This window comes from Pongo pygmaeus, chromosome 20, assembly GCF_028885625.2.
Source record: "Pongo pygmaeus isolate AG05252 chromosome 20, NHGRI_mPonPyg2-v2.0_pri, whole genome shotgun sequence".
In the NCBI taxonomy this organism is placed as follows: domain Eukaryota; kingdom Metazoa; phylum Chordata; class Mammalia; order Primates; family Hominidae; genus Pongo; species Pongo pygmaeus.
In genome coordinates, this window is record NC_072393.2 from 5,631,384 (window position 1) to 5,644,333 (window position 12,950).

Below are 12,950 nucleotides of genomic sequence, written 5' to 3' on the forward strand. Positions count from 1 at the left end.
AAGGTTCAGGCGGAGCGCGGGGCTGCGGTGCGCGGAGGCCCGCTCCCCGGACTCATTGATGCGCATGCGCAGGCTTTAGTCTGCACGTACTCGGATTGTGCAGCGACTCCCCGTGGCGGTTGAGGGGCAGTGGTGGCGGCGGAAGCCCAAGTCGATGCTGATGTTGATGCTGGTGGCGGCTGTGACCATGTGGCTCCGACCGCTGGTCACAGCTCAGCTCTGCCGGTGGGGCTGCCAGGACTCCTGGGGCTGGGGTGCTGCCGGGGGTCGGGAGAGTGCTGGTTCATCTTGGAGCCGAGGCCTGCTCCCCAACCTCTCTGAGGCTCCTCTTTTACTCTTTTTAGGAATCGAACTTGACTCCTCGCTCACCCTACTCCACCCCATCCTCCCAGCCCGATATTAAGCTCTCCCACCTCTTTTTTTTTTTTTTTTTTTTGAGATGGAGTCTCGCTCTGTCGCCCAGGCTGGAGTGCAGTGGCACGATCTCGGCTCACTGCAAGCTCCGCCTCCTGGATTCACGCCATTCTGCTGCCTCAGCCTCCCGAGTAGCTGGGACTACAGGCGCCCGCCACCACGCCCGGCTAATTTTTTTTTTTGTATTTTTAGTAGAGACGGGGGTTTCACCGTATTAGCCAGGATGTTCCTGATCTCCTGACCTCGTGATCCGCCTGCCTTGGCCTCCCAAAGTGCTGGGATTACAGGCGTGAGCCACCACGCCCGGCCTAGCCCTCCCAGTTCTTTTTCTTTTTGGAGCCGGAGTTTTTGCTCTGTTGCCCAGGGTGGAGTGCAGTGGCGCGATCTCTGCTCACTGCAACCCCCGCCTCCCAAAGTGCTGGGATTGCAGGCGTGAGCCGCCGCGCCCAGCCTTACCCAGCACATTTTGAAATTTCAGTAAATGTTAGGTTAGTGGATACTCCAACCTGCCATGGGGACCAGTTGCTGAAACTCCGTTCCTGCCCTCAGGGAAATCCCATCTGGACTAAACTGTCACATTCAGTAGGGACCTGTGAGCTGTATTCTTAGGGTGTATGGCCTCATTTGATGTTTACAGGAAGATTCGTAATGATTACTTAACCTTATTTTATTTTATTTTATTTATTATTATTTTTTGTACAGATGGGGTCTCACTGGCTGGGCGCAGTGGCTCACGCCTGTAATCCCAGCACTTTGAGAGGTGGAGGTGGGCAGATCACTCACTTGAGGTCAGGAGTTCCAGACCAGCCTGGCCAACATGATGAAACCCTGTCTCTACTAAAAATACAAAAGTTAGCCGGGCTTGGTGGCAGGTGCCTGTAATCCCAACTACTTGGGAGGCTGAGGCAGAAAAATCGCTTGAATCCAGCAGGTGGAGGTTGCAGTGAGCCGAGATCGCACTCCAGCCTGGGTGACAAAGGGAGACTCTGTCTCAAAGGAAAAAAAAAAAGAGATGGGGTCTCACTGTTCTGCCCAGGCCGGTCTTGAACTCCTAGGCTCCAGTGATCCTTCAGCCTCCCAAAGTGTTGGGATTACAGGCGTGAGCCACCCACGCCCAGCCATACCCTTATTTTATTTTATTTTATTTTTTTGAGATGGAGTCTTTTTCTTGTCGTCCAGGCTGGAGTACAATGTCACGGTCTCGGCTCACTGCAACCTCCGCCTCTCAAGTTCAAGCAATTGTCCTGCCTCAGCCTCCAGAGTAGTTGGGATTAGGGGCGTCTGCCACCACGTGCAGCTAATTTTTTTGTGTTTTTAGTAGAGACAGGGTTCCACCATGTTGCCCAGGTTGGTCTCGAACTCCTGACCTCGTGATTCACCTGCCTTGGCCTCCCAACGTGCTGGGATTACAGGTGTGAGCCACCGCGCCTGGCCAATACCCTTATTTTATAGATATGAAAGCATACTTAGGAAAATTAAAGACACACTTGCCTAACAACACATAGCTAGTAAGTAGGAGAAACATTTTCCAGTGAAATTTACTAATAGGATTTGTCTTGAGGTCTGAAAAGGTGGGTTATATCCAGTTCTCTCATTTCCCCACACAGGCTCTCAAAGAATGGTCCCTGGACCAGCAGCATCAAGATCATCTGGGAATTTATTATAATTGGTTAGAAATGCAGTTCCCTGGACCTACTGAGTCGGGGACTTGGCAGTGGGACCCAGCAAACGGGGTTTATCAAGACCCCCCATCCCCCCACAACCCCGGTGATTTTGATGCATATTCAAGATTGAGCACCTCTGCTGTAAACTATACCATCCTTCCAGTCACCACACACTCCCTTAAGGAGCCCCGAATACCTTGTTTCAGGACTTCATAATCTTCCTCAACTGGGGTCTGTGAAGGAGCCTTTAGAAATTCTTGGCCGGGCGTGGTGGCTCATGCCTATAATCCCAGCACTTCGGGAGGCCGAGGCGGGCGGATCGCAAGGTCAGGAGATCGAGACCATCCTGGCTGACACAGTGAAACCCCATCTCTACTAAAAATACAAACAATTAGCCGGTGTGGTGGCAAGCGCCTGTAGTCCCAGCTACTCGGGAGGCTGAGGCAGGAGAATGGCGTGAACCCGGGAGGTGGAGCTTGCAGTGAGCTGAGATTGCGCCACTGCCCTCCAGCCTGGGCGACAGAGCAAGATTCTGTCTCAAAAAAAGAAAAAAATTCTCAGAAATCATTTCTACATTTTGTGTGTACTTATGTCTGTTTCTGGGAGAGGAGTTTCATACAAATTTCTTTTTATTTTTTGAGACAGAGGCTTGCTCTGTCGCCCAGGCTGGAGTGCAGTGTGGCAAGAGCTCAACTCACTGCAACCTCCGCCTCCCAGGTTCAAGCGATTCTAGTGCCTCAGCCCTCAGCCTCCTGAGTATCTGGGATAACAGGCGCCCGCCACCCTGCCCAGCTAATCTTTTTTTTTTTTTTTTTTTTTTTTTGAGGTGAAGTCTCGCTCTGTTGCTGAGGCTGGAGTGCAGTGGCACAATCTCGGCTCACTGCAAGCTCCACCTTCGGGGTTCACGCCATTCTCCTGCCTCAGCCTCCTGAGTAGCTGGGACTACAGGTGCCGCCACCACGCCCAGCTAATTTTTTTGTATTTTTAGTAGAGACGGGGTTTCACCGTGTTAGCAAGGATGGTCTCGATCTCCTGACTTTGTGATCTGCCCGCCTCGGCCTCCCAAAGTGCTGGGATTACAGGCGTGAGCCACCACACCCAGACTGTTTTTTTTTGTTTTTTTGTTTTTTTGAGATGGAGTTTCACTCTTGTTGCCCGGGCTGGAGTGCAATGGCGCAATCTCGGCTCACCGTAACCTCCACCTCCCAGGTTCAAGCGATTCTCCTGCCTCAGCCTCCTGAGTAGCTGGAACTACAAGCATGCGCTATCACATGCTAATTTTGTATATTACAGACTAATTTTGTATATTTAGTAGAGACAGGGTTTCTCTGTGTTGCTCAGGCTGGTCTCGAACTCCCAACCTCAGGTGATCCACCTGCCTCGGCCTCCCAAAGTGCTGGGATTACAGGTGTGAGCCACCTTGCCTAACTTTTTGTATTTTCAGTAAAGATGAGATTTCACCATGTTGGCCAGGCTGATCTCAAACTCCTGACCTCAGCTGATCCACCCACCTTGACCTCCCAAAGTGCTGGGATTACAGGTGTGAGCCACCGCACCTGGCTCTAATTTTCCTATTTTCAGTAGAGATGGGGTTTCACCAGGTTGGCCAGGTTGGTCTTGAACTGCTCACCTCAAGTGATCCACCTGTCTCGGCCTCCCAAAGTGCTGGGATTAAAGACATGAGCCACCACGCCCAGCCTCATCCAATTTTCTAGGGCCTCCTATAACTCGAAAAGCATCAAGAACAGATACTTGGCCGGGCGCAGTTGCGCACACCTGTAATCCCAACACTTCGGGAGGCCAAGGCAGGCAGATCACGAGGTCAGGAGTTCAGGACCAGCCTGGCCAATATGGTGAAACCCTATCTCTACTAAAAATATAAAAAATTAGCCGGGCGTTGTGGTGCACGCCTGTAGTCCCAGCTACTCGGGAGGCTGAGGCAGGAGAATCACTTGAATCTGGGAGGCAGAGGTTGCAGTGAGCCGAGATCGTGCCACTGCACTCCAGCCTGGGCGATAGAGTGAGACTCCGTCCCCACAAAAAAAGAACAGATACTTTAGGGTTAACCCTGAGGTGGCTGAGTAGGAGGATTCATGCTGAATATTCAATAAAAATTGACAGATGGTCTTTCTTGTCACTTCTAGTGCTCGCACAGTGAGGACAGGAAAAGTGTTTAATGTCACACAGGACGTTCAAGGGGTATGTGGCTCCACACTTAAATTCATCCTTCACTTTTATCTAAGTACAGGATCAGAGGTAACACTTCCTGGTATTTCTTGGGTGCCGGTGTTGTCAAGCATTTGAGATCATTACTTTATTCAGTCTTTACAATTCTTTCCCCTTTGAAATAGGGATTAATCTTTCCCATTTCACTGAGAAACAAGTTTAGAGAGATCAAGTCATCTGAACAACGCCAAGAGGAAGAAGTGGGAATAGAACTAAGATGGTCTGAGTTTTTATCGAGTGTTCTGTTTACTTCTCTCTCAGATAGGAGATTTTATTTTTTGAGACAGGGTCTTGCTCTGTTGCCCAGGTTGGAGTGCAGTGGCGCAATCTCAGCTCACCGCAACCTCTGCCTCCCCGGGTCAAGCGATTCTCGTGCCTCACCCTCCCAAGTAGCTGGGATTACAGGTGTGCGCCACCATGCCCTGCTAATTTTTGTATTTTTGTAGAGACGAGGTTTTGCCATGTTGCCCAGGCTGGTCTCGAGCTCCTGGACTTAAGTAACCTACCTGCCTCAGCCTCCCAAAGTGCTGGGATTACAGATGTTCACCACCGTGCCCAGCCTTGATAGGAGATTTTAAAATGCATAGTAACAGTAGAAGCAAACCGTGTTGCTTTGTTTACCTCATATAATGTCACAGGAAATGTCAGTTTACTTCATGCTTAAAATACATGAAGAAAAAATATTCTGTCAGTTCAAATTCGTTTCCTATTGACAAAATTGCATAATTTTGGCCAGGCGAGGTGGCTTATGCCTGTAATCCCAGCACTTTGGGAGGCCGAGGCGGGCAGATCCCTGAGGTCAGGAGTTCAAGACCAGCCTGGCCAATATGGTGAAACCCCGTCTCTACTAGAAATACAGAAATTAGCCAGGCACGGTGGCGCACGCCTGTAATCCCAGCTACTCGGGAGGCTGAGTCAGGAGAATTGCTTGAACCCAGGAGGCAGAGGTTGCAGTGAACCAAGATCACGCCACTGTACTCCAGTCTGGGGTGACAGAGCAAGACTCTGTCTCAAAAAAAAAAAAAATGCATAATTTCAAAATGGTGTCAGCATTTTGAAACAATCTTCAAGTGACTGGTTTCTAACATGTTAATATTCATCATTCTCTGGCCTTTCAAATAACTAATCAACTGTAAACAAATAGTAACATGTATAGGTAAGAGATGTGATATGAATAATTACCCTGTTAATTTTTTTTTTTTTTTTTTTTTTTTTTGAGACGGAGTCTTGCTCTGTCGCCCAGGCTGGAGTGCAGTGGCGCAATCTCGGCTCACTGCAACCTTCTCCTCCCGGATTTAAGCCGTTATCCTGCCTCAGCCTCCCAAGTAGCTGAGATTACAGGCACGCGCCACCGCACCCATCTAATTTTTGTATTTTTAGTAGAGACGGGGTTTCACCATGTTGGCCTTGCTGGTCTCGAACTCCCTCCTGACCTCATGATTTGCCCACCTCGGCCTCCCAAAGTGCTGGGATTACAGGGGTGAACCACTGCGTTTGGCCTGAATTTTTTTAATTTTTAAATTATCATTTCTTTTAGGGACAGGGTCTCTTTTTGTTGCCTAGGATGTAGGGCAGTGCTGAGATCATAGCTCACTGCAGCCTAAAACTCCTGGGCTCAAGCCATCCTCCTGCCTTAGGCTCCCCAGTAGTTGGGACTACAGGCATGCACTACCATGCCCAGCTAATTTTTATATTTTTTTGTAGAGATGTGGTCTTGCTGTGCTGCTCAGGCTGGTCTCGAACTCCTGGCCTCAAGAAATCCTCCTGCCACAGCCTCCCAAAGTATTGGGATTACAGATGTGAGCCACTGCACCTGGCCCACCCTGTGAATTAAAAAAAAACTGTTTATTTGGACATAATTATAGATTTGCAGCAAGTTGCAAAAACAGTACAGGGAACTCCCAAGCCCTTCCACCAGCTTCCCCCAGCAGTCATATCTGACATGATCATAGTACAAGGTCAAAACAGGAAAATGACATTGGTACATTCTACCTACCTAATTCAGATTTCACTCTTTATGTTGATAATGGTGAGTATTAAAAATTATTTCTGGCCAGACGCGGTGGCTCACACCTGTAATCCCAGCACTTTGGGAGGCCAAGGCAGGTGGATCACAAGGTCAGGAGATCGAGACCATCCTGGCTAACATGGTGAAACCGTGTCTCTACTAAAAAAATAGAAAAAATCAGCCGGGCGTGGTGGCAGGCGCCTGTATTCCCAGCTACTCGGGAGGCTGAGGCAGGAGAATGGCATGAACCTGGGATGTGGAGCTTGCCGTGAGCCAAGATCGTGCAACTGCACTCCAGCCTGGGCGACAGAGCGAGACTCTGTCTCAAAAAAAAAAAATTATTTCTATCAGCTGTTTATGGTTATTGATATTATTAAGATTTTGTGATTATCTCTCTAGGACCGCCTGTATTTTCAATCTACAACAACGCGCTTGATTAAACATCCTTGCGAGAAAAATATAGCACTATATCTAGGGTAAGCCGCAATTTTATGTACTGTTACCTTCCTTTTAAATTAAATCTTTAGATTTGCCCTCATTCATTTGTTCAACAAACAGTAAAGAAGACGGTTCTGCCCTGTGTTGCTAGTTGCTGGCCTGTAGGGAGTCCATAGTCAGGGGCTGGAATTGGAGGAAGGGAGATGAAGGAGATCAGCCAGTAACTAAAACAACTGCAGTATAGTGTGGTACCACCTGTCAAAGATGCTTGGTATAAGCACTGTTGGGATGCCTCAGGAAAAAATGCCTAGGAAGTTTCCACTGGGGAGTCGATGACAAAACTGGGTTTTGAAGGATGAATAGGAGTTCACTGGGATGGTGGGAGCAACCAGATGTGTATGGGCTTAGAGCAGAGCATTCAAAGGAATAAAAACACCATGCCCAGCATGCACGTGAGTTCGTAAGGGTAGCAGGTTAGGAAACCAGGTATGTCCACCATGCCAAGATGCTTACCCTCACCCTGAGGGTAGTGGAGGATGTGGGGCTGCATGACTCCTCTTTGTATTCAAGACATCAGTCTGGCAGCATCAAAAAGGGGACCGGAGGCCAGGTGCAGTGACTCATGCCTATAGTACCAGCACTTTGGGAGGCCAAGGCAGGAGGATCACTGGAGGATCGCTGGAAGCTAGGAATTCAAGACCAGCCTGGGAATATAGCAAGATCCCAGTATCTACAAAACAAAACAAAACAAAAAAACAGAAAATTAGCTGGGGGTGGGCCAGGCACAGTGGCTCACCTCTGTAATCCCAGCACTTTGGGAGGCCGAGGTGGGGGGACCACGAGGTCAAGAGATCGAGACCAGCCTGGCCAACATGGTGAAATCCTGTCTCTACTAAAAATACAAAAATTAGCTGGGCGTGATGGCGCCTGCCTGTAGTCCCAGCTACTCAGGAGGCTGAGGCAGGAGAATCACTTGAACCCGGGAGTTGGAGGTTGCAGTGAGCTGAGATCGCACCACTGCACTCCAGCCTGGTGACAGAGCGAGACTCTGTCTCAAAAAAAAAAAAAAAAAAAAAAAACAAGAAAAGAAAGAAAAAGAAAATTAGCTGGGGGTGGCAATGTGCACCTGTAGTCCCAGCTACTTGGGAGGCTGAGGTAGGAGGTTTACTTGAGCACAGGAGTTCGAGGGTGCAGTGAGCCATGAGCACACCATTGTACCCTGTCTGGATGACAGAGACCATCTCTGTCATCAACAGCTCTTTTATAAATCAGCCATGACCAATTATAAAACATAATTATGGCTGGGAGGCTGAAGCAGGAGGATCCCTTGAGCCCAGGAGTTGAAAACCAGCCTGGATAACATAGCAAGACCTATCTCTCTCTCTCTTTTTTTTGTGGCGGAGTCTTGTTCCGTCGCCCAGGCTGCAGTGCAGTGGCGGCGCAATCTTGGCTCACTGCAACCTCCACCTCCTGGGTTCCAGCAATTCTTCTGCCTCAGCCTCCTAAGTAGCTGGGACTACAGGTGTGCACCACCACGCCCGATTAATTTTTGTATTTTTAGTAAAGACAGAGTTTTTACCATGTTGGCCAGGCTGGTCTGGAACTCCTGACCTCAGGTGATCCACCCCTCTGGGCCTCGCAAAGTGCTGGGATTACAGGCATGAGCCACCACACCTGGCCATCCATCTCTCTCTCTCTCTCTTTTTTTAAAAGGCTATTATGAGAAATACCATTCATGATGGCAACAAAAACTTTAAAAGGAATAGGAATTAACTCAGTAATTCTTTTTTTTTTTTTTTTTTTTTTTTTTTTGAGACAGTGTTTCGCTCTTGTCGCCCAGGCTGGCATGCAGTGGCATGATCTTGGCTCACTGCAACCTCTGCCTCCCAGGTTCAAGCGATTCTCCTGCCTCAGCCTCCCAAGTAGCTGGGATTACAGGTGTGCACCACCATGCCAGGCTAATTTTTATGTGTGTTTTTAGTAGAGATGGGGTTTCAACATGTTGGCCAGGCTGGTCTCGAACTCCTGACCTCAGGTGATCTGCCTGCCTTGGCTTCCAAAGTGCTGGGATTACAGGCATGAACCACCGCACCTGGCCAACTCAGTAATTCTTTTCTGTTGAAAAACCATAAAATTTATTGGGGAGTTGGGGAAGAAGATCTGGGTAATGAAATGATATACCATGTTCATGGATGGCCTTTTCCTATTTAAAAGTTTCCCATATGAAGGAACAAATTGTTTATTTCTTATATACACATTCCTGGTCTAAAACTATTTACTTTAGTGGAACTAGAGCCATATAAATTATAAAACTGAAGTCCATCCTGCCACTCAATGTACATTTTATATAGTTTTATATTTGATGTATTCACACATTTAAACTATTATTTCTAGAAGTCAAACACCTGGACTATAGAAGTTTATTTATGCAAAATAAGTAAATTATATCTAAATGACTCCTGGTTACAATACAAATTTTGTTTGAATGGAGACATTTTAGAGTACCTCTATTGTCTTTTTTCTTTCCTTGTGTGACGTTATCCTAATTTATTTATTGTTTATTTCAGGAAACAAGTTTTTTTCACAAGAGATAACTTTGAGACTAGTCTCCTTCCATTTACCATCCCTACATCAATGCAGGTACTTATTGTACTGAGTGATCTGAAGGATACTAGTATAAGTAATATTTGGGGGAAAATACAGTTCAGAAATACCAGACTGGTCTGTTTTTGTTAGTTTAGAGGTTTATTTTACAATGTACCTCTTAAAGACATTAAGGGCAATTTCTAAGCCTAAAGAAGGGCTGGTTTTATTCTGCCCCTACTACCAAAATAGGCTTTTTATTCCTGAAAAAGAAAAAAGAGTGGATGTAGGTGCTCTTCCTTACATTGGTTATATTATAAATAGATAGGTGGGATGGTATTTTACTTTACATGCAGTAATTTTAAGACCTCCCTTGGTCAGGTACAGTGGCTCATGCCTGTAATCCCAGCACTTTGGGAGGCTGAGGCAGGCAGATCACGAGGTCAAGAGTGATCCTGGCCAACATGGTGAAACCCCGTCTCTACTAAAAATACAAAAATTAGCTGGGCGTGGTGGCACAGGCCTGTAGCCCCAGCTACTTGGGAGGCTAAGGCAGGAGAATCGCTCAAACCCAGGAGGTGGAGGTTGTAGTGGCCCGAGATTGAGACACTGCACTCCAGCCTGGGTGACAGAGGGAGACTCTATCTTAAAAAATAATAATAATAAAATAAATAAATAAATAAATAAAAAATAGATAGGTCAGATGGTATCTTACTTTACAGGCAGTAATTTCAAGACCTCCCTTAGGTACAGTGGCTCATGCCTGTAATCCCCACACGTTGATTGGCCAAGACAGGAGGACCACTTGAGTCCAGGAGTTCAAGACCAGCCTGGGCAACATAGGGAGAGCCCTGTCTCTACCAGAAAAAAAAAAAAAAAAGAGCCCCCGAAATTGTCCTAAACCAAAGCAGGAAAACCACACCCTTAGTGAATATTTGAGAAATTATACCATCGACACCTATGCTAAATAAAGTTTTGGTCTGGACGTGGTGGTTCATGCCTGTAACCCCAGCACTTTGAGAGGCTGAGGTGGGCAGATTGCTTGAGCCCAGGAGTTCAAGACTCGCCAGGGCAACAGGACGAAACTCCAACTCTATATGAAATTTAAAAAAATTAGCTGGGTGTGGTGGTGTGGTGGTGTATGCCTGTTGTTCCAGTAACTCAGGAGCCTGAGGTGGGAAGATTGCTTGAGCCGGGAGCTGGAGGTTGCAGTGAACTATGATTGTGCCATTTCACTCCAGCTTAAGTGACAGCTTGAGAGTCTATCTCAAAATAAATAAATAAAGTTTTGTCAATTATCGACATACCAATATTTCTCCTAAAAGCGACACTTAACAGTTAATGCTAGTCATTCATCATTTATACTTTAGGCTTTGTCATCCAAGAAGGTTTTGTTTTGTTTTGTTTGTTTGTTTGATTTTGTGGTTTTTGTTTTTTCAGATGGAGTCTCCCTCTGTCACCCAAGCTGGAGTGCAGTGGCACAATCTTGGCTCATTGCAACTCCGCCTCCTGGGTTCAAGCGATTCTCGTGCCTCAGCCTCATGAGTAACTGGGATTACAGGCAGGCACCACCACGCCTGGCTAATTTTTTTGTATTTTTAGTAGAGATGGGGTTTTGTTATGTTGGCCAGCTGGTATTGAACTCTTAACCTTGAGTGATCTGCCTGCCTTGGCTTCCTGAAGTGTTGGCATTACAGGCGTGAGCCACCACGCTTGGCCATAAAGTTTTTTTTTCTTTTCTTTCTTTTTCTTTTTTTTTTTCAAGACAGAGTTTCACCCTTGTTGCCCAAGCTGTAGTCAATGGTGCAATCTCGGCTCACTGCAACCTCTACCTCCTGGGTTCAAGCAATTCTCCTGCCTCAGCCTCCCGAGTAGCTGGGACTATAGGCACCTGCCACCATACTCAGCTAATTTTTGTATTTTTAATAGCGGCAGGGTTTCACTATCTTGGCCAGGCTGGTCTTGAAATCCTGACCTCAGGTGATTCACCTGCCTTGGCCTCCCAAAGTGCTGGGATTACAGGCGTAAGCCACCGTGCCCGGTCTCCCTCCCTCCCTCCCTCCCTCCCTTCCTTCCTTCCTCCTTTCTTTCTCTCTCTCTTTCTCTATTTCTTTTCTTTCTTTCTTTCCCAGAGTTTTGCTCTTGTCACCAGGCTGGGGTGACCCAGTCTCAGCTCACTGCAACCTCCGCCTCCTAGGATCAAGTGATTCTCCTGCCTCAGCCTCTCAAGTAGCTGGGATTACAAGTGCCTGCTGCCACACCTGGCTAATTTTTGTATTTTTAGTAGAGACGGGGTTTCACTATGTTGGCCAGGCTGGTCTCGAACTCCTGACCTCAGGTGATCTACCCGCTATGGCCTCCCCAAGTGCTGGGATTACATGCGAGGGCCACCGCGCCCATCCATAAATTTTTTTTTTTTTTTTCTTCAATGCATGTCTAGAAGTCTGTGTTTCTGAATCAGTGTTTGAAAAGATGCTCTCATTGATATCATCCATATGATAACTTTTAGGTCGGCGTACCAGAAGTGACATCAGCACATTTTGCTGGTTCATTATTGCTGTTAGTAGTGGATCAAAAAGTCTATATTTATGATTATGAAAATAATTCTTGGAGCATGTCTTTAGGTATGTACATTTTGTATTTTTAAATTTTGTTTGAGTGTTGTCACATGAGAGAAGAGGGTATTAGTGTTGGAAGTATAAGTGATGCTCCTACTTGGATGTCAGCCCCAGGACGTTACTTTGTCCTTTCCAATCAAAATGAAAATTGGCCTGAGGCCCCATCCATAGACTGGGAACCTAGTGTTCCCATCATGCATTGTAGTCACAAGCCACAAAAGCTACTTGGACTGATTGAAACAAACAAGAGGCATTGGCCGGGTGTGGTGGCTCATGCCTGTGATCCCAGCAATTTGGGAGTCTGCGGTAGGTGGATCATCTGAGGTCAGGAGTTTGAGACCAGCCTGACCAACATGGCGAAACCCGGTCTCTACTAAAAATACAAAAATTAGGCTGAGCGCGGTGGCTCACGCCTGTAATCCCAGCACTTTGGGAGGCTGAGGCGGGCGGATCATCTGAGGTCAGGAGTTCGAGACCAGCCTGACCAACATGGGGAAACCCCGTCTCTACTAAAAATACAAAATTAGCTGGGCGTGGTGGTGCATGCCTGTAATCTCAGCTACTCAGGAGGCTGAGGCACGAGAATCGCTTGAACCTGGGAGGTGGAGGTTGCGGTGAGCCGAGATTGTGCCACTGCACTCCAGCCTGGACAACAAGAGCAAAACTCTGTCTCAAAAAAAAAAAAAAAAAAAAAAAAAAGCTGGGTGTGGTGGTGTGTGCCTGTAATCTCAGCTTACTCTGGAGCCTGAGGCAGGAGGATCCCTTGAGCCCAGGAAGTGGAGGTTGCAGTGAGCTGAGATTGGGCCACTGCGCCCCAGCCTGGATGACAGAGTGAGACTCTGTCTAAAAAAAAAAAAACTCGAGGGACATCAGGGGGTCTTGGTGATGGATTGGTGTCAGGGGAGGACCAGGGAAAACTGAGGATGACCAGTAGATGTCTGGTAACCAAGCTGGATTATGAGCATTGTCCCTCCCACACACTTCTCATGAGGGCTAGGG

General features: G+C 47.3%; 1 protein-coding gene across 4 annotated transcripts in view; it reads left to right on the top strand.

Moving 5' to 3' along the window:
- CATSPERD (cation channel sperm associated auxiliary subunit delta) overlaps positions 1-12,950 on the top strand; it is a 57,521-nt gene continuing 44,571 nt past the window's right edge. For 2 of the 4 annotated variants that reach the window (XM_054463242.2, XM_054463243.2), the window contains exons 1-5: positions 1-225; positions 4,223-4,277; positions 6,712-6,788; positions 9,318-9,390; positions 11,843-11,957. In XM_054463242.2, coding sequence (XP_054319217.2) covers positions 155-225; positions 4,223-4,277; positions 6,712-6,788; positions 9,318-9,390; positions 11,843-11,957 — 391 coding nt within the window. In that variant the 5' untranslated portion in view covers positions 1-154. The remainder of the gene's footprint in view (positions 226-4,222; positions 4,278-6,711; positions 6,789-9,317; positions 9,391-11,842; positions 11,958-12,950) is intronic. The other 2 variants (XM_054463244.2, XM_054463245.2) reach the window with 2 other exon arrangements.